Source organism: Electrona antarctica (assembly GCF_951216825.1).
Source record: "Electrona antarctica genome assembly, chromosome: 17".
Taxonomy (NCBI): Eukaryota; Metazoa; Chordata; class Actinopteri; order Myctophiformes; family Myctophidae; genus Electrona; species Electrona antarctica.
Window position 1 is genome coordinate 28,229,229 of NC_136798.1, and position 22,981 is coordinate 28,252,209.

Sequence of the window (22,981 nt, forward strand, 5' to 3'; positions counted from 1 at the left end):
TTATAATTGTTTTTACACGCCCCCTCATGCACTATAATGATAATATCAGTCAGCAGAACCAGAATTAATTCAATATGATTAAAATGGAGTTCGAATTACAATGGGTTTATATAGGAAGGTGGTGTATCTGATAAAATGAATATCAAAATTTAAACACTAAATCAAGCAACGTAAAAACTGTCCCAAAGACCCACAAACTTCAGACATCAGCAACATTATGAAAATCACAAACATAATTGTCCGTTTGAAAATCACCTGGGTTTAGTGTTTTAGGCCCAGGGTTAAGTAAAAACAAAACAGTACTTTTTCCACCACTGTTTCTGCCTGCAAACCCACTGGCTTACTGCACTGGGATTACCCTGCTCTGACCCTGCATGTGCTTTCTGGATTATCAACATCACTGTTGGACAGAAACCTTGTATCTCCATATTTCAACTTTTAATATATTTCTGTAAATTACTTCATTGAACAAGTGTCGCACGAAAGTACTGAAAATCTACAAGCTCACAAACACGTCGCAATGCGATTATTGTTTTAAATAGTAATACAAAAGGAACGCTTTTGGACATGAGGTTTACCCGACAGCGGCCACTTGTATGGATTGTTTAGTATGATCATGCTGTCGACATACTCTAAGCATGGAACATATGTTAACTGAGCGTGGAACATATGCTGCCAAGCTCACAACAGCACGTCACGACTCGTTGTGAGCTGGGCAGGGAGAAAATAATGTGGAATAATTTTTAATCATTTCAACAACACAAATCTTTATTTATGGCTGTCCCTGGCATAAGATCTTTTCATATGGGGGTCCATGACCAAATTACTTCAATTCCCCCCCCTTGCAATGCACACACACGCTATATGCTCCTGAAGCGTCATGGCTCTGCCTCTCAACATGGGAGAACATATCCTCCATCCATGCCATTCTCCTCACATCATTACATAAAGGGAGACATGGGGTGGTGGAAGAAAGCCTGCTGGGAGTGAGGCATTCTACTCTGGCACCCACTGCAGAGACATGGTGTTATGTAAGACATCATATTTATGTCTCTGAATTAATGGCTCCGAGGAACAACTGGTTTGTAGGCTTGTGGTATGTCAAGTCATTTTTATGTTTTATTTTAATGAAGTGCCTTCAAACTGTAACAACCAGGGCAGGATTTACCACTGGGCTAGGCCCAGTGTGTGTGTGTGTGTGTGTGTGTATTATTACAAATAATAATAATGATGAAATTGTAAAGTATTGGAATCCAATTCAGGTGAGATTTGTGTATAGTTATTGTATACTTAGTTTTATTAGGATGGTATTGCCGCTCCCCCCAGATGTTTTAGGCCAAAACAAGCCTGCCGCGTGGCCACTCAATTCCTATAAATTCCTATAAATCCGGCAGACCGGCACTGTCTGTAGCTGACTGACTGTCTGTCTGACTGACTGTAGCTACGGATATTGGGTGAGAGGATCATTTTGTTGCTTTTGTGTAATATCCACCCTACCTAATAAAATCCAGACCCTTATTTTAACCACTTAAACCCAGATACTTAGTTGACTGAATTCCCATTAAGGCTCAATACTAGGCCCCTGTCCTGTTTTTGCTATACAATTAATTAAATGTATTCGCTGAAGATAGACGATCTACAAGCTCACAATGTGTCACAATATGTGGCACGACATGAGCTTTATAGTTCGGCTATTATCGCAGAATGTCCCCTCAGAATACGGTGGGAAACATGGTGGCCATTGGCCAAGCATGGTGGCCAAAGCATTTTCTCAAATTATATAGTTGTTCAAAATGTACATTTATCTTGATGAGACTGCTTCTGACACAACTGTATTTCACTACCAAATATCTCAAGTATACTGTCCATATGATTTTTAAGTGGTGCAACCACTTCCTTAAGTAGCTTTGTTTGTGCCTGGCTGGGTGGCTGGGTGTGTGGCTGTGTCTGAGCACGGAAATTGCATTTGGTTGGTTTTCAAAACCAAGTGTCACTGTTGTGCAGCCTAACACACACATACATATTAACTAGGTATATATGATGATTTCAGGTGTATCAGTACAGTACAGTACAGTACAGTACAGTACAGTACAGTACAGTACAGTACAGGGACCCCCTGGGAACCCCCACATGGTAACTGTCATTTCTCAACCATTTCGGACGCGGGGCGGCTCGCCGGAACATCCTGAGGGTCTGGATGTTCCGAGGACCCCCCGGGGACCCCCACACGGTAACTCTGTAATTTCTCTACCGTTTCGGATGCGGAGCGGCTCGCCGGAACCGGGCCGGCACCCTGGGCGCGTTCCCGTGGGTCCAAGACCCCTGCTGATCAAGCTTATAATTAGCATGTAGATGAGCTGTTTTCACCATTTATGAAACAGGGCGTTAGTGGTTCATTCAAGGTCGGGTTCCGGCCCGACACCAAATTTATCTTCGGGGTCTCGAGCTGTAAAAGTTTTGGAAGCTCTGTCTGGTTATCCAGCTGGAAACAACAGATGAAGGGGCTGTAGCTAAAAATGGCATATTTATCGTTGTTTGTTTATGTCCTCCATTATCCTGAGGAGGACTAACAAAAGCATGTTGTTGCGTGTCATTGACAGAATACGATCTGGGTAAAGCTCTAGTGTAAATGATCCCAGCTCGGCTGGCAGCTCCATTGACGATGATGGGATACAGATGGTGCCTTAATCAGTTTAGTACTCATGAGCTGACCAATGAGGTGTCCACTCCCATGCTGTTAATGAAGAATGGTTCTGTAATGCTTCGTTGTTAGTGTGTGTGTGTGAGTGTGCGTGCGTGCGTGTGAGTGTGCGTGCGTGCGTGCGTGCGTGCGTGTGTGCGTGCGTGCATGCGTTTTAATGCTGCTCAACAGTGCCGCTTTAGGTCGCCCAGCAGTATTGCAGCTGTTCATACTATGAAATTCAAACATACATAGTCAACACACATACTCCATACATGTACATAGGAACAGTCATTGGAGTGGTGTGCACTGCTAAACAACAATGGAATTCACAAACATAAACAGTAAACCATACAATATACAATGCAAACCCTTAAAAACATCACCACCATGAGGTGTCCTAACCACTTCAGCCCTACAGTATACTTTGTACTTTGTTGTACGAAGAATAGTGAAAATAGCTGCAATCTCACAACACATTCCAATACAACACGTTGTGAGCTTGTATATATCTGAACATTGTTGAAGAATGCTGGAAAAGGTTTGCCATTTTCCAAATGTTTTCACCTATAATGGCATGCCCAAATTAGGGAAGCAAGGTTGAAAGCAGCCAAGTGGCCAATTATAGGTAAAAACAAATGACCATAGACATTAGATAGTCAATTCAAAGTATGTTTAAAACAGTGATAAGAGCTTCAATGTCTCGCCCATGCCAGTGGGAGCACACCTGCACCTGGTTCATCTCTAAGTAACCTCTGTGTACGGACCTGGACCGAACCCTCTGACTACGACTTGCTAAACCCCTATCGGAACCGACGCTCCACGGACGGCCTCTCCGGAACCCTGACGCTATCCTTTCCAACGACGTCCCTGCCGGGTCCCTTTGCCCCCGTCGCTAATTCCCTTCCCTAGCTTGATAATAAAACCTGTCAAAGATTGTTTTGTGACTGCCTGCTTTTGGGTCCTATTTAAGTCTGGTGCCTGACAGTCAAAGTAAGAAGACAGGGCATGCTTAGCGTCATGGGAAATATGGAAACACAATGTTTTTAATTCATTCTAAGCCTTTCATCGGAAAGGAAAGGCTGCTATATGTAACTCATTTCCTTACCCGTAAACCTCCCGCTGTGTGTCTTAGCCCTGGCGCTAACAGTGAGTTTAAAACATTTGACAGCAACACTGATAACAAGAGCTGTCCATCTCAAAGTAAGAAGACAGCATGCTTACACGTATACAGTTATGAAATGGATCTAATATCCACAGGTAAAATATTCCAAGTCTGAAGGAGCAGAAGAAAAATCTTTGGAGCTGCAAAAAGCTGTAAAAGTTTTGGAAGCTCTATCTGGTTATCCAGCTGGAAACAACAGATGAAGGGGTTGTAGCTAAAAATGGCATATTTATCTTTTTTGAAGAAAAATAGAGCTGAGCAAAGTGCCTACCATAACTGCCTAATAATTGAAATAAATGCTGAATGAAGCCAGTGAATATGTCCATCTTAGTCAGAACAATGTTACGTACTTACGTTCCATAATATGTACCAAATTATGTTCTATTGTGTTGTGCGTGCATGCGCAATAACGGATGTCTACAACTTTACCAACTTGTTTCATAAAGTAGCGGCTAGCCTACTAAAGCCTACATACATTAAATAAACCTTGTAGGTTAATAGGAGTATAGCCTACTGTCACAAACACACATACCACTTTTATCTGACTCCAGATCAGCGGAGCCGCCCGTCAGGATTCCCGGTCCAGGTCTGTACTACGAGCGCAAACACTTTATGCAACCTGCAACATTGTGCAAATGTGCGATGGAACCTAATCGCCTCCATTCTCTTGCTATATATCCTGTACAGTGTACACTGCATTGTTCGTGTGTGTAACCTTCAGCATAAGCCTATGATGGTCTGGCCATATTGCAATAACTATCTCTTCATTAAACCACGCGTGTCCACGGGACATCTTTACGCGTCGCTGCGTAATAATGCCTTCTCCTTCCTTCTCGTGTGCCAAATACCAACTTCTTCATCCCACAATGCTACATTCACTCCCTATGTTTAATGCGATTGCATTCACACCTGCGGTGATCCGCACTCTGCTGCGTTTTGAAGCGAAGTGAAACCTCCGTTTTTTGGCGGAGTAGAATGCGGTTCTTTGATGCGCATTAGGATTCGAGTGAGCCTTCACACCTGACAAACGAAGCGCACTTTCCGACAATGTGCAGCAGGATTCGTTTTAATCGCAGTAAAGCTTTCTGGTGTGAATGCGACCTTAGTCATAGACCGTGACGTATGCAGAGTATACGGTCAGTGGCCAAAGATAAATCGCTGTCTGCCTTCGTTGAAAATGTACGGTTTGTGTGTGTGTCTCACTCAGATCGCACTGCGACATAGACGTGTGGCGTTACCTCTCCACAGGCGCACAAGCTTCTAGTAACATACATTTCATGAATTCCATATGCACAGCCATAGATCACTCCCATGCCCTCCTGCGTCGTTGAGTCATCACAGCTGCTTTAAAAGTTGTAGCGCTGTGTGTGTACTCACCCAATAATGAATGGGTGCAACTTGGGTCAGCTATATAATTGTTCTCTAGTTGCACATCCATTTGAAGGTCGCTGGCAGAAAACGTGTATTTAGTCAATTATCTCTACTTTGCCAGTTCCCATGGGTTTCACATGGACCACATTCTCTCCACTTCCTCCAGTGAGCACATAACGGTATAGGGTCCTTGAAATGAAAACAGTTGAGTCTCCTGCATTGCTGTGTAAGTTCAAAGCCACTTACCATGTCTACCTCCGATATGCTGTCCAAACTCTCCACCTGCACGTCCACACCGACAGGAACAGCCGGGCCTGCATGTGGGTTCACAATCAAGTCAGTGTTGCCAAGCAACCAGGTCTATGAAGACATGCCCAAAGACTGCATCCCACTTTCAACCTACAAATACATTGGCTTGCCGTGATCTTGCTATTGTCAACCAAATCTTGTACAATATTTGTATAAGGGAGGGGGGTCCGTGGACAAATACATATCAATCTGGGAGTCGATGACATTGAAAATATTTGAGAACCACTGGTTTTTCAGTAAATTATAATTACAACATTTAGGCAAATAAGCCCAAATAAACAAGTACACTTAAGAAACAATCCCTCCCAAAAATGCACGCCCAAAGTCGCTTATAATAACATGGCAACACTCATTCAAGTCTCAGTGATTCTCCACCTGTGGGCCGTGAGGATACCTCGAGTGGGTCCCGAAAATAATTAGCAAAAGAAAACATTAAGATTTTAAGACTTTATGAAAAGGAAATGTCACAAAACGTAAAAAACCTTGAAAAATGTTATTATACCAATAAATAGGAACTCATATAGTATGTAATCTATACTGTATAGCCACTACAGGTATGTTAGTTCCATTGATCCACGCCAGAGCACAATCAATCGTTAAAATAAACAAGGTCTGAAAATGGCCCCACACGCCACACGTTCGCCGAATGTCTTCCGTGGTCCAGAACAGGTTGAGAACCACTAGACAGTCATGGTGGTTACACAGTAGCACCGTCATTACTGAAAAAACAAACTACAACCTAAAGTTGTAGTGTCCCTGGGTGGATGGAAGGTGATTTACCAACAGATAGTTAAGAAGTTAAAACTGACAGAGCTACTATATCAAATCTGTGAATATACTGTATATTAATCTTGGCAGGTTTATTCTGGTCTGTGACAATTTGAAGACTCGGCAGGCTACAGTAGCTGCTCTTCACTAGACACCTGTCACACTGCAGGCAGAGAAAGTTTCAACATTCATTCTTCAGGAATTTTCGAAGTTTTCCAGTGTTAGCGCGCTGTTGATGTTCCTCATTGACACCAGTACACAGCTAGCCGCGGGCGTTGTGCAAAGCTAAAATATAAAATGGTGAGGCTAAAGATGGAAATTCGACTTCTGAGTCACCCCTCTTATTATTCGTTCTCATGGGAGTGTAAGTAAATGCATCGCCTGCTACTGTAAAGACTTATTTAACCATGTGGTCGGACATTAGTGTCCCCATTCTGGGCATGTCATAACAAGCGAACATTCGGCAAAATGAAGTAGTCAAACATTCGGCGGAAATAGCTATAAATGACACCCACGGATTGTGAATTTGTAGATTCTAGATAGCCTATCTAGTATCTGCAAACTCACTGTCTAGCCTAACCCGTGAGACAGGCTGAGATATGTGGCGTATATAAAACAGAGTATAGGATTGAAGTGGTTAATCTGTGCAACCGCAGGGTTTGGTGTCTAAGCCAATTAATGCACAGGCCGTATGCTCCCTGACCCTGTGAGCGCGAGGAGTCGAGGACCCGGGTTCGAATCCGACTCCCAGGCATCTACAGTATGTCTCGCATGCTTCTCCTTTCTCTCTCTCTGCCCTTGGTTACTAAAAATGCACCAAAAAAAGCTGGTTGGTGTCAGTGGCTGCCAGGCTTACATAACTAGTGGCAAAGCTGTTACCTGGAACAGGGAATATCAACTCATGTCCTGTGGCAGCTGTTCGCTGTGTGCCCCCACCTTCCCTTCACTTACAGTACTCAAGCCCACAGTTATGTCACCCATCACATGCCAGCTGACAACACAGCCCAGTGCCAGAGTATACTGGGACGGTACACTAGGGGGCAGCCAGTCTTCTGGGCAGGGAAACGCCTGTCCCTGGCACAGCCACGCTTGTGGCAAGATCAGCGTGAGATTTGAAGGTGTTACTTGAAATAGCAAGCACCATTTCTTCCAGTCCATTCGATGGGGCTAACAGGAGGCTGGAGACCCGGAGTGTGAGGATATCAAGTTGTGCTCCTCAAAGAGGCCATGTTCACAAAAGCAGGAAGCATATCCAAAACGCTACACAAAGGTTTGCCGAACATGTCCAAAAAAAGGATGCAGACAAGAAAACGCATATCATACACACATGTCACATGTAGATGGACAACCATGGATTCAAACACTCTCTAAGGAGATAATACACAATTACAGTACAAAGGATGGAGAGTTTTAGTCCTGCTTCAATATCAGCAGCCAGGAATTAGCCAGGAGAACTGTGTCCATGCACTTGCCCAAACTTCCATAGTTGTCTAAGATTTTGCTAGGTTATATTCAAAATAAGCTGGAAATGTATTCCAAGCAAGGACATCGTAAGTGCATTTTAACTCTTAAAGCTCATGCAGGAAAATGGTTCAAGACCCACTCACGAGCAACACTCTGAGGGTACCATCAACTTAGAGATTCCATGTTTAATTGTTTCCTTGCCAAACCAATAACAGCTGTAGGAATTTGTCTCCATTTGTTCAGAGTAGACAACCTAGAGATGCATATATCGTCACGTCGGGTGGAAACCATTATGTCCAAAACCGTTTATTTTTATTAGTCTTATTTTTATATATATTAAAATACTGCATTTTTACAACTTTTGTGTGACACTTATGATGTAGTAGTTCATTAATTTACAAAAGTTTGAAATATGGAATACAAGGTTTCTGTCCAACAGTAACGATATAAACATATAAACATGTCCATGCACAAAATTAAGCCATTTGAAACAGTTCACCGTGGCTTTATTTAATCACGGGTAGATTATGGCAACTCCCTTTTCTCTGTTGCAGCAAAAAGCTTCTCTCTACTCCTCCTATTAATCCAAAATGCAGCCTAAAGCAGTATTTCTCAAAGTGGTTTGTGAGGGATGGCCCTCAGCCCCCAGGGGTCCTTGAGGGCGTTCTAGGGGGTCCCCAGCAAAGTTGGTTAATATCAATATTTTAGTGGTCATAAAAGTGGTCAAAATTATTTTAACCACTAACCCTAACTAACACGGTGCGATCGGTTAATTTCAATTATTTTAATCTTTATTCCAAACATTTGGAATAATCTTTAAAATCACAACACAAAAAACATCTTTTGAAATTGGGGTCTGCGGGCAAATACACATCAATATGGGGGTCCATTCAAATAAACTGTTTGAGAACCATTGGTCTAAAGGATTGTAACAGGTGCCAGAAAACAAGAGTACAACACCTATGCTGTCATCTCTGCACTGGCTGCTTGTATTTTAGTAGCCTGGGTTCCAGCCTGTTTCACTGCATTCTGTGATTTGTTTCGTCACTCGCTACTCAGTCAGGAAAGTCTCCTGTTTGACTCACAAATTCTGTTATGTAGCCACGTTGTTGCTGATACGTCATCGTGCATTTAAATGCCTTGATGTCATATTCGACCATAGGCCTAATATTGTCTATTATTGCGTCTCACATTTTGTTTTAAAATTGGTCATATGGGTATGGTCAACTTGGTACTGTAGCCTACAGGGAGTATTTCTCATGTTATTTTAACAGGCTTAAAAACACATCTTGCAGGAAAAGAGACAATGAGAGCTTTACAACAGAAAGCCAACTATTAGGGGACTAACTATTAGGGCATTTGAGCCTGCCAGTCACAATATGGGACAGGGTCTCAATTTGTGGGACGCCTGAAGTGTCTTGGAAATGAGAGACTGTTCCATGCAAAGGGCCATGCATATATAGGGGAACTGGTCACCCTAGTGATATCTATTAGATACCATCAAGGCATGTCAACAAATAGCCAAACACTCAGCGACAAAAGAAGATCTACAAGCAAACACATGCCTAGGACCAACAGGACTTCCAGACTTGAAGTATAGGCTACGTACTATAGTTTAGCCTCACACCATTTGCTGAATTTGTATGTGTAGAACTGTGTGTTAGGCTTTATTGCATTTGCTTTCATGTTTTATGGAAGCCCATTTGTTTCATTATGTTCATTACTGTGTACCATGCATCTTAATTTACTGTGTTTCAATTTTGCTTTTATTTGTATTGCTTTATTTTATGTAAATTTTTTTATGGTGATTTCTGTTTTCACCCTGTAAAGCACCTTGCAAACCTTGTCTGGAAAGGTGCTATATACAAATAAAAGTGTGTTATTACTACCATTATCTATACTATATACCCTGAGCCTTTGTGAGAAAGCAATGTGTCATCAATTGACACAATCTGTTAATCTTTCAAATGGAATTACCAGTAAACATGGCATACGAGAGAAAACAAATCCAGATAATCCATATGCATCCATCCATGTGACACACTATTCCGTTTGTATACTGTAGGCTGTCGGGCAGAAACCTCATATCTCCATTTGTCAACTTTTGTTTTTTGTCACATAGATGTCACTAAAATAGCAAAAATATCCTATTTACAAGCTCACAACACCTCGCTATGCGACACATCATGAGCTTGTGGATCTGCTAATTTAGCTGTTTTGGACAACTTCATCTCTTTTCAACCCATCTTCATATAATTGGTCTTCTCCTCACTAATGTTCATGTTAAAATACCACCATTTATTTATACTCGGTCAGTGTCTCATAGGAGGGCTGTGTGGGCAGTTCAGAATCAGTTCATATCATTAGGCAGATGTTTAAAAAAATATATATATATTTAAAAAATATATATCTTGAGTTGTCTCTAGTCATTTGGAGTTGAACAGGAAATGAACTTGACAGTTAATTAGAGTGAATACAGTTCTACAGCTAGGACTGAAGTCAAGTTAAAACTCTCTCAGAGTACTACAGACACCTATACAATTACAATTTACAATTACAATTTAGGCATTTAGCAGACGCTCTTAATCCAGAGCGATTTACATTAGGCTATGCCATCATACATAGCGGGGGTTGCATTTCCTTTGTTTTCATCATAGCTAGGTGTCTTTCACGCCTCTAGTCTTTGTTTGATGATCTCTTACCCCATGGGACCGGAAGGAAAACCACTAGCATAAACGCAACAGTTTTAATTGTTTTACAAAATCTCACTGTTTATACATCTTTCTTTGAGATTTACATTAGACAATAAAAAATCTGATCATTTCTCCCCGATGTGATCGGAGCTGATTTCCGATCACCCGATCCGATCGGGACAACCCTAGCTATTTTATCATGAGCATTAGTGAGGACTAATGACTAAAGTTGTGACTAAATTACTACATTGGACTTCCATTAGAATACACACTCTTTTTTCCTTCCGTTTTATTTTTTACAACGTTGCTTTTCACAAACGTTTTGGACAAACAAGGTTTCCACCTGACAGACAATAGCCTATGCTGCATAGGGGATTTATTCAGCAGTTTTTTCATCGTGCAAAATCTGAGTCATGACTATGTATGTCCATTGTCCTCACATGACTTTGTGTGAACATAATGTCACATAAAAACAGAAAAGAACAAAGCACACACATCCATTCCACTCCCTACAATCTAAGGTGCTGCATGGGCCGAGGTCAGAATCTAAGGTGCTGCATGGGCCGAGGTCAGAATCCATAGAGAAAAATAACACTGGATCATGATTCAATCTCAGTCTGATAAAGAGCCGACGTGACGTCCAAATGTCAGACAGGTCTGATTTGAGGGGCCTATGTCCAGCTTTTAGTGTGTGTGCAAACAAATAAAATGCCATTGACAATGAATGGACAGTTTTGAGTGTTTGTGTAAACACAAACATTGCTTAACACAAACATTGAAGAGGAAGGTGAGGACACAAATTCTGATTGGCCGGAATGAGATGATAAAGCCCGGGCAGAGGCTTTTGTGCTGGTTCTGGACAACCGGCTATCTTTGTCAGGCAGTGTCCCTTTATTCCTATATATATATAGAGAGAGAGAGAGAGAGTTCTGTGCCTGGAATGCCCAAATGTGAAGTGTTGTGATGTCAGAACAGGCCATTATGTGTCCCTTTTATGCCCATGCAGATGTTAGAACATATTTGTGATGTCAGAACAGGCCAGCTCCATATATGGACACTGGGCAGGGGCCCTGTCCAGAGGCCGGGCAGAGGTCTTTTGTGGCAGTTCTTGACAGCCATGAGTCCGACCGACTCGACACCGGGCACTGCACTCCCTGTGGAGGTATGTAACGCGCATGTCGAATTTGAAGTCGGTGGTGCTGACGGTTCTTGGGTTATGTGCATCAGGTGGTCCCTGAACCCGACGTTTGAAATCGCATTATAATAAGATCGTGCCAAATTCAGGACACATGCACTGCACAAACTACAGCGACACCTTAGTGTCCACTCTAGTGAGTGGAAACATCTACACTCAATCCCATCACAGTCCATGTATAGCAGCCTTTCTGAGAATAAACCACTGCTCCTGTATAAGGTATGAGGTCTCCCCAGACTCATGTCAGCTTTACAGAGTGTCCATATCGCTTAAAGTCTCAGGTCTATACTTCATGAATACGCAAAGACGGGCCACAATGACCTGCACTGCCAAATGTAGAGCAATGGCCAGATCCCCTCAGCAGCCTGTCAGACGATCAACAGCTCTCTAAACGGCCAGAAACAAGAAGACACGAACCAACCAAGATTGCGCTGTCGTCAACAGCTTCCCAAGACTATTGTAACTCAGCCAGGAGAAGTGAAGACTCATGAGACGACTTACACAGGAAGGAAACCTCACGTCTGTAAACATTGTGACAAGAGTTTTAGTCTAGATATTTTGAAACTACACCAGCGTATCCACACAGGGGAAAAACCTTACCACTGTAAACATTGTGACAAGAGTTTCAGTCAATTAAGTAACCTGAAGTTACAGCTACGTGTCCACACTGGAGAAAGACCTTACCACTGTAAACAGTGTGACAAGAATTTCAATCACTTAAGTGACTTGAAGACACACCAGCGTATCCACATGGGAGAAAAACCTTACCACTGTAAACATTGTGACAAGAATTTCAATCAATTAGGTCACCTGACGTTACACCTGCGTGTCCACACTGGAGAAAGACCTTACCACTGTAAACAGTGTAACAAGAATTTCAAGCAGTTAGGTGACTTGAAGAAACAGCAGCGTATCCACACGGGAGAGAAACCGTTTGACTGTAAACAATGTGACAATAGTTTCAGTCATCTAGGTACTTTGAAAATACACCAGCGTATCCACACTGGAGAAAAACCCTACCACTGTAAACATTGTGACAAGAGTTGCAGTCACGTAAGAAGTCACACCTGTCACGTGTAGATGAGGTGAGAACCCAAATGCAGGACAGGCTGGACAGCCAGGCATGATAGTCTTCAAACCCCATAAATTGTTTTTGAGGGGCGCTAGCACCTCATATGCCCAGCTCTCCGTGTTTGTGTAAACACAACATTGAAGACAAAAATCACACACACGCGGAATTATCAGCTCTTATCATCATAGATCATCATGCATCATGATGAGGAGACAGAGGGAGTGGGACTCAAGTGTAATATATGGGCTTGTACCCTAAAAAAAGACATCAACCTCAATTGCATTGTAACCAAGATATTCGATAAAAAAATCGAAATTTAGCCAGTACAAACCCAAATGTGCCATCCAAACGACTAGCCTAACCTGCTAGCCACCAAGCCTGCCAGTAGTCGCAGGCGCTGTGTGCAGTTTTAGAGTGTTTTCAGTGAGACCACGTGATGTATAGAATCATAATGATATTTTTCGGGGCATGTCATTGTATTGATTGATTGAATACTTTATTGGCAGAAATGTAATCAGTAAAGGGTACAGTCAAACAGAAATGTAATCAGTACAGGGTACAGTCAACACACGTCCAAAGGGATCACTGAAAAAAGTCCTTGCGGTCTTGTTTGTACCTTTAAACCCTGCATTCGTCTTGATGAAACGAACAACTGTACATTGATTCTATCTACACCAAATCTCTATATCCGATCTACAAGTTGTGAGTGGAAAGATATTTCATCTGCGCCAGAGACCTGGGTTCAAAACTGAACAGGCCATGAAAGTTACATCGTGCACACTTTATAACAATTTGTATGACTTACAGCAACTTTAACAATATATCCAGTGTGGTGTGTTGCCATGGGTTTATACATCTCGCATGGAAGACAGCAGATCTACAAGCTCACACTGCGTGACACACAACTAAAACACAGACTTATGGTAAGCTGCTTCCCTGCTCTCAGTTCTCACTGTTTTTCTAATCTAGAAGAGTCTCAAATGTGTTTACCTTTGTCTCTGCTGCTCCTCCATAACAACATAGTTCTTTAAATGCTGCATCCTATAAGGAAACATATGTCTGTCTGTCTGTCTGTCTGTCTGTGAAAACGTTTTTCTCCTCGGTCGCAGCACAATTTACGGTACACCTACTGTAATTAGACTTAATAAGGCGTAATTAGAAATAATGTGTTTGTTATTAGACAGATGTTATACCCTAAATTTCCCACATTATGGTCTAAGAAATTGCATAAAAACTAACAAAACCTAATATGTTCTTTATGCTTTATTTCATGTTATTTCCATTAGAACTAATGTGTTCTTTATTAAGCCTAGTTAATTTTACTTCAAGTTACGTTACGTCTAATTACAAATAATATGCTGTAATTAGGTACAGCAGCTATATTTCGGTCCAACTTCAGATTAAACTTATTCGTACCATTAGGCTTCATTACAATGAATATGCTCTTATTAAGGACACATTGGGGCGGAAGTATACCGTGAATTGTACAGCAGCTATTTCGGGTCCTACTTCATATTATACATATTCGTACCTTTAGGCTTCATTACAAATACTATTTTCTTATTACTGCAGCTCTCATTAGTACATAACTGTATCACCAACCATTGAAAGCATAATGCATGCACGTTATACTACAACTAGTCGATCGATCATATTAGACTCATTTTGTACAATTGTGCTGCGACCTTCTCCTCAATAGGTTGAACAATAACTACGTGCAGACACTCCGGTACGATATTTTCGCAAATTCAAGCTGTTTATTAGCGTTTTTTGGGAAGTCTGTTGTCACAGTGCAGGTCACTACCTGTGTGTGTGTGTCCATGTGTTCGCTGGGGGTCCCGACAGGTCCGTGTGTGTGTTTGTGGGGGGGGGGGGGGGGGGCTTTCCCTGGGAGTCCACCAGGGGAACTCTGAGAGTGTACAAATGGAGCCGCAAGTGTCCATTCGGTTCCATTTCTACACACTCAGAGTTCAAACTTTTAAAAAATAAGGCAGATGCACACCTCAAAGTTCAGTGACACTAACCATGTTTGTTCTGATGAAGGTCTAACGACCGAAACGCCAATTTAATAAAGAGCAACCTGGTTGCAAGTGAGGACAGTGAGGAGTGCATTTTATACTTCAAAGTATGGGGGTCCCTGGATGCAGCACCAAATCTATTCAAATGGGGTCCTTGGCATCAGAGACGTGCTGGCCATTGGGAAATTCGGAACAACTCCCGAACGGCCGGTCCAGTCCAGGCCGGTCTGGGCCAGCCGTTTTTTTTTGTATTGTATAGAAATAAAAATCATATATTTAATTTCGAAGATACACAATTATCTTTTAACAAGGTAACAGCCTATATAATCATGTTGCTTTGTGGCATAATAATGTTGTGCACAGCAGCCGCTCTCAGCCATCCTGATTTTAGGTCACTGTAGGACCTAAAGTGACCAAAAATGTGCTCGCACGCCCTTGATTCGTCAGTGTTTTGTCAGTGTTCTTTGTACTCTGAGCTGTTATCTTCTGTTTGGAAGAAAGCCTGTTTTTCTTCCAGGCTACAGGCTCTCATTTCCCTCCCCACCATTACCACCACTGTTTTGCCCTCAAGATAATAATAATAAAAAAGGCCTTATGGGGAAATACATTTGTCTCCAAAGTTATCGTGGCACCGCTCACTCACTTCATGCACAAACAACTTGGAGCACAGCTCAGCTCGTAAATCCCTTTGGGAAAGCCCTTGTGGGAATTACAGTACAATACCAAATATCACAGATTAGGATGGTATTTGCAATGAAGCCGACTTACTCCTCAGTGCTGTCTGTGTTGTTAAAGCAGTTCTTCTCAAACATGTTGTTCAAGGACACCCACATTCATTTGGTCAATGTATTTGGCCACAGAACCCCATCTGAAACGATTTTGTTTTACAAAGTTTAAAAAATGTTGAAAACATAGCAGATCTGTCATTGGCTATAACTGAATATCCGAAGTATAACAAACAATTTTTACTCATCGAAGGACCCCTAGTCCCCATTTTGAGAACTACTGTTGTAAAGGACTAAAGCATGCAGCATCTAAATATGTGTTTGGAGAATAGGATGGAGAAAAAAAGCCCATTTCAGCTAATGATGCTGAACTGTTCCCCTTTCAATGGATTAGTGACTGTAATATGTGCTATTCTAGTCAACACTGGACAGATTAAGACAGTCACAAGCATACTTCAGACACCACCGTCAAGGCAAGACATTGAGACAAACAATATGTTGGTATCATCTTAGGTGGAACAGCTTTGTAAAATATGAGGGGAATAGGCTGACATGCTGTCTCTGCAATGTGACAAGAAATGCATGAAGGGTCTTTTCGCACCTCCGGATGGTTTTCTTGAACATGAGATAAACAAGGACGGCCTGACAGAAGCCTGCTTCTGGAAGCAGGCTTCTGTCAACCTTCTGGAAGCAGTGGCACCTCAAACAAAACAAATAAACTAAAACAAAGCATAAAACAGAAAGCAGCCCAAATAACATACTTAGTTATTTAGCCTATCCTAAAGCTAATTTGTAATGTGCCAAGCCACTGTTAGTTTACAGCTTGTTGGCAGGTAAATGTGCTCTGGTTGCAGTGGTGGAAGTACATTTACTCAAGTACTGTACGAGATACTTTTACTTTCCTTAAGTGTTTTATAATCCACTACATCCACTACACTACTCTCCACTACATCTCAATGTCAAATATTGTGTCTCTTTACACCACTACAATTACTTGACAGCCTTAGTTACAAGTTTCTTTGCGGATTTAGATTAATAATACAAAACATGCATTAACCAATTAAGCGCCATTTTAGACTTTGGATGGATGTTCAAAATGAATAGCCAATCCACAAGCTTGTCAATCTGTTTTTCAAAACAGTCAGACAACTTTGAGCACCATTACTTTGCTTCTGTAAGTATATTGATGCCAATACTTTTGTACTTTTCCTCGAGTTAAAATTTGAATACCGGACTTTTACTTCTAACACATTATTTGTTTATTGCGGTATTGGTATACCTTTACTTAAGTAAAAATATGTCTTCCACCATGGACTGTAGAACATTCCCAGCTGCCAACTGCACACAGTTGATAATGAAGCCTCATCCAGTGGCAGTAGCTCTCTGTAGCACCCAGCAGATGCAGCACAATCTGAACCAAACAATGAACAAGACAAACAACAGCAGCAACAAATACTAACAAACGTGTGTTTTTCAGGATAAGGATTCACGGCCAAGCTGTTCATCATGTATAATTGGTGTATCATCGTGTATAATTAATTGGACAGCAAAAAGGTCTAACATGTGGGATTTGTACTGTACATTCTACTTCTTCGCCTGCCTGGCCAATGCTAGACTCTACGCTCTGATGCCGATCCCGATTTAGGAGTCCTAGACCACCGATGTTTTGAACTATATTTTGTCAAAAAGTGCTAAATCGATTGCTTAAACCCCCTTAATAAAAGCTGAGCACTCATAAAATAAGAACAGGATAACAAATCATCCACAGATCCGTCAGTGTAACAAACAAACAAAAAAACATTTACCCACGGGAACATTGGCACAAAAAATGTCACTGGGCGGGCATGACTGGGTGAACCTTTTTCTGCCTATTGGAAGACTGATCCAGACCAAGTCTATTCAACGCACAGGAGTCCAATTCAGTTTGGCTCATAAGTTCATAACCTGATTTTCACCTGGTAGAATCTTCAGATCTCAAAATTACATATCTCACACCCCCACACACATTAATTAGTGCAGGTCCATTCCGTACATATGTAGCTATTATGACATGACTGTGCGCACGCGTGCGCGCACACACACACACACACACACACACACACACACACACACACACACACACACACACACACACACACACACACACACACACACACACACACACACACACACACACACACACACACACACACACACACACACACACACACACACACAGTTTGAGTTTCATCTATAAAGCAGCATGGAGGGGGTGGTAAGAGGCAGGCTCACAAGACAAAGTGCATGATGCAGAAGAGAACAAAGCTGTCTGCTTCACTGATAAACCAGACCCAACAAAGTCAATCCTAGAGGGATACGTGTCTCTCATCTGTTCCTTTCTATGCCTGATTTATATGTGGTTGCACGCCGGTGTCGTCAGGCGCAAAAAAGCCAATCATTATACTGTATAGATGTGCTATTTTTAGCAACACGATACTGCTGTACAACCTGTACCTAGACTGTTACCAAGTTCTTGCTTGCTCAGGGTGGGATCTCTGTTGGTTTAATCAAATTGAATTGAATTAGTCCCACGACGCCTGTAGCAAAAAGAACATTCACAGCGAGGCATCAATTTATTACAGCCCCTCCTCTCGTGGTGCGAACATTGAGTTCGCATTCAGGCAAAATATAGAACAACATATCCTTCACTTCAGCTAATAAGATCAAAATCATCAATTTCAATCAATTTCTAAATCATAGGCAGCGGGTGCCATGCAAGGCATAGAGCAGGGATAGGCCTACAAAACAGAACAGAAGACAGGGCAGCCGTCATGCTGAATTGCTACTACTAGAAAGTGGCGTGTCTTTACTACAGCAGATGTTAGAGAGACACTGTCACAAAACCAATTAAGAAGTCTGCAACCTCAGTCCCTGCAACTTTACTGTCCATGCATGATTAAAAATTACACATCAAAACCAATTGCTTCCACACTGGCCCATACCTCTCTTGTTCTATCACACTAAAACAAAAATCATTTGTGCGCACTAAAATCCTCATAACTCAGAGACTGTAGAAATGTAACCAAATGGATCCTTACAGGTCCCTGAATTAAATTAACACACCGGATTTTACACACAGCAGTTGGGTACAGTTTCACAACATCTCAAGAACAGTGTGGCTGTGAGCTTGTTAAGAGATAACAGATTTCTAGAATTTGAGTAGGCCGCTGCAGATCTTTTTGCTGGATAATTTTCACCAAACAATATACAAACATTTATTCATGGCTTCATATTTCTTAGTAAACTCACAAGTGTAGTTCAGGGGTGGGCAAACCTAACCTGACTCCACCAGATGGGGCAGCAGAGAGTACACTGGGTAGGGGGGAACCCAGTGTACTCTCTGCTGCCCCAACTGGCAGAGTCAGGTTAGGGCAAACCACACAGGGCTCATCAACATGCCGGCTTGTGGTGGACATTTTCCTCAAACTTAACTACCACCCTTCTAAGAGCCTTATGGTCCCTGTCTGTGCAATCTCAGAACCCATCAGCAAAGAATTAAGGAAAAACAGTGCCCTCTTTTCCATTGAATTTAACAGTCTGTCTCGAAAGACTACTGTCTGTGCAGCTCCCATACCAGCTGGTGAAGCTGCTTGTCAGCAGGGTCTCGATCGTCCCTTGGTAGAAGGCCCTGTTGGTTTGTGGACTCAGGCTGAACTTGTTTGAAACAGCCTTCTAGCTGTGCTTCAAACGAGCATGATGGAACACCTAATCAAAACAAATAAATCACCTGCTCTGTTCTCCCAGAGCGCAGCAGACTGGGTTGCTATTAGGCTAGCTAGTTTTGGGACATTTGTGGTCGTAGTGGCTACATCTGTCATTAAAAAATTATGATTTAGATTATCTTAGTTTTAGGGGTAACTGTTACTCTTGTTACCCTGTATAATTGCAATATTACACTCGAGGGTGCTTTAACATCATTAATGCACTTCTGCACTGAATTTCGGAACTCCTGCTCCCGCAGCATCGCAGGCGTGCATTAATGACGTTAAAGCCACCCCCTCTCGTGTATTGCTTAATTAAACCCTATATATTGTTGTAGAACAATATAGCACGAATAAGTGATCTATCTACAAGCTCACTACGTGTCTCATTATGACTATAGCTATTTTAGCTATTTATGAAACATTTAGATTTTTTTCTTTTTGACAAATGCTGCCTATAATGACATGCCCAAATAACACATATAAAAGCAATGGAAAAAAACGACTAAGTGTTCATGTGCCCTAAAAGGTTACCCAACCCTGGTGTATTAGTTTGTAGTTACCAAGTACTCTATGAGGGCACTGTGAGGTGCAGAGCTGAAAAGATTATTCATAACGAGATTTTCGGGCCGCTAAGCAGCCTTCAAATCTAGTTTAAAGTAGAGTCTCCAAATATGGGCATGTTACGTTTGTGATGTCCACCCACCATCCACTGGCCACCTAAGATAAGCAATATTTTCACTCAGATGATCACATTAATTATCATAATACAATGTGTTTTGTGCATGACCTGGTGGAGATTAACCACTTAACCCCTATTTCATACTTTGCCATACGACTAGGTTTCCCAGTGAAAATACAGTTACTTAGTAACTAAGTAACTGTACTCCAGTCAACTAAGTCTTAGTTGACTGGAGTACAACCGGGGTTCTATACTAGGCCGCCTAGATAGTCTGTTTTAGCCATTTTCAAACGTATTGTAAAGCATTTTTAAAGCTTTGCTTATAATGAATGAAAATAATGACATGACCACTACAGAGGCACCAAGTTGAAAGCGGTTAAGTCCACTCCTTCTTTCCCCTCTACAGCAAATCTCTTTGGCAAAAATAGCAGATCTACAAGCTCACAACAGGTTGCATTGAGACGCGTTGTGATCGCTTGTAGATCGGCTATGTTCTCCCAAATAGGGTAGGCCATTTTGGTCTCAACGTCCAGAAATGGTCCGTTATACGGCCCAGGAGTTAAATTAACACTGAGAATTGTACAGTGTAGAAAATGTTCACTCTCACAGTTAACTGCAGCTACAGTTTCAGTTGAACCCCTGGTGAGCCACTGAGTAGGCTAATTTTTCTTTTGGGTCTTGAGCTAAAACGCTTTGCAACCAGTGGAGGCTATACCTGCAAAAGCTGGCCTCATGGTGAAGTCATGGTCATCCACACGGAGCAGGTGGTCCTGCTTCGCCTTACGAACTTTGGTCCCATCCTGCATCTTCTTGGAGAGGGGGCTGACCAGAGTGTGGAGACACAGGGACATTTATGCATTGGCTCTTTCTTGAGAAACAAGCTGTCTATATACATTGTTGAAATTACAAAAGCAAAATGATTTAGGGTAGCCTACTTTTATGATGAATAGATGCACAATGGCTACGAAGTGGAAAGGTACAATTGTTTGGTAAACACACAATGACTATATAACACTAGTATAGTATAAAGCTTTATAAAACAATGTTTTTGGGGAATATAATATTGCCAATATGGGATATTGTTTAAATTCAGAGAAACTGCACATATTTCAGATTAGGCCTATACAATAGGTAGCATATAATTTGGATTGGATGCATACTGAATAGCCCACTTTAACCCGGGGCTGTCTTTCTTCAGTGACATAAATAGACATCTTATAAACCCATTCAAAAAAATGGGTACATTGCCTCCATATTTGAGTGAAGCTCCCGCGGGGAAATACATGTAAATGGCATTTTAATCTCCTACATCTTTGCTGCTGCTGTGGGATATATTCCACAAGCAGTCAAAGATCAGTAGGCTACTCCATCAGTTGCCTGGAGTACATGTCTGCGCTTTGGATAAGTAAGCACATTACGCACGCACGGCACAACTCACTTTAACGTCAGCCTATAAATCTAACATTAGTCCTACAAGATAGGCTATGTTGCGCTGCAACAAAAGGACCAAACGGCTGTTGGCTAGCCTACTAATGAAGGTGACCTTATTAAATAGAGACAAAACAAAACACTTACTTGCCGGTCTTGTGGGAATCCACAGCTACAGACCACCGTTTTCTTCTTCTAGTCTTTCGGCACTCCCCGACGACAATCAAGCAAAAAAGTAAAAACAAAAGCCTGGTATATGGCATTATCAGACGCGAACTTTAACAGTCCTCGAATGAGTATACAGCTAGAGCCCTTTCACATCGCGCCCGAAACGACTTTCGCACTGAACCATCTCGTTGTCAGAGGCGGAGGTGTGACATTACGCATCGCAGAGATGATCCGACTCTAAATGGCTTCATGCGCTGTGGACCGCTGCGCTGCACCGCACGCAGCAGCATCAGGACCAGCAGCAGACAAGCCAGGGCACCCTCCTCACTTATCCTGACGTAATACCAGGATTTGTAGTAGCCTATAGGCTAGGCTACTCTCTGCCACACGCCACCTTCCAAAAGTATTCCCCGGCCCTAGCTGGCTAAAACCCTCGTTTCATAAATTCGTATAATTATAAGTGAACTCCGTGCGTTATCAGGCAGCTGTTGGCCAGTAGTACTCGTTTTGGTGTGCTCTGCGTGAGCCGGCAGAGCCGCTGAAAGAAACCATTATCATTAAGCTTTAGGTCAGGCAGGAGTCCCATCAAAACCATTTCAGGTCTCCCACATGGAACTAAGTATAGCCTATCTCGGTGGATTATGGGTATTAGCAAGTCAGAAATCATGTTTTCTAGAAATTGAGCTGTGAGTTGGCAAAATAAATGATGAAAACTTAAACGAACTTTCAAAGGGTGTGTGGTGCTGCAGCAATATGAAATGCCTCTTTCGTGAATTCCTTAAATTCTATAGCTCATTCAAGCTCTCAACACAACCCATATGAGGTTGTAGATCTGCCATTTCAGCATTATAAAGTAGGCATTTATTTCTTGGACTGGCATTTCTCTGCTCTATATGGGGAGCCTAAACAGCTTGGGGTCTGGCATTATAATACAATTTAATTGAAAACAGAAGATTTCATTGCATCTGCATGTGTAAACTTTGAGACACAACATCAACAAATAACAGACAATATAATTATAATATTTTATTAAAGTGATTTACGTTGTGTGTGTGTGTGTGTGTGTGTGTGAAGGCAGCAAGATATTATAAAGACCTTCATAAATTCCACGTTTACAATGTGTGTGTTTTTTTCACCCATGCCCTGAATAAAATACCTGGAGAAGATATAACACATGGCTCAAGTACAATGACAAACATAATAGGTGTATGTGTATGTTCCCCTGTAAAGTGTTATGGCTATACCTCTGGGCCGGTGATCCTGAAACATTTTCATTTCAAAAGGTTCCAAAAGAACTCTGAGAGTGTACAAATGGAACATTTTGTACGCTCCAAGAGTTACAGGCCCGAAAGGATTCATTTGGAATCCGCCTCAAGGAACCCCGAGTGTCCCTGGACCCCTCTTTGAGAACCACTGGTCTGGGCTGTGTGAAGGCAGCCATGTTGTAAATTGGAGTCACGAGACCCAGGCTACGACATGAAACATTAAATTGCTTCCCATCTA

General features: G+C 42.0%; 1 protein-coding gene across 1 annotated transcript in view; it reads right to left on the reverse strand.

Annotated features, from left to right (window-relative positions):
• LOC306940862 (gamma-aminobutyric acid receptor subunit rho-2-like) overlaps positions 1–21,573 on the reverse strand; it is a gene marked incomplete at its 5' end in the record, with an annotated part of 35,443 nt that extends 13,870 nt beyond the window's left edge. The window contains 3 exons of the mRNA XM_079526103.1: positions 5,463–5,530; positions 20,598–20,704; positions 21,458–21,573. Of these exons, the coding sequence (XP_079382229.1) occupies positions 5,463–5,530; positions 20,598–20,704; positions 21,458–21,573 (291 nt within the window). The remainder of the gene's footprint in view (positions 1–5,462; positions 5,531–20,597; positions 20,705–21,457) is intronic.
• Between the last annotated feature and the right edge of the window lie 1,408 nt (positions 21,574–22,981).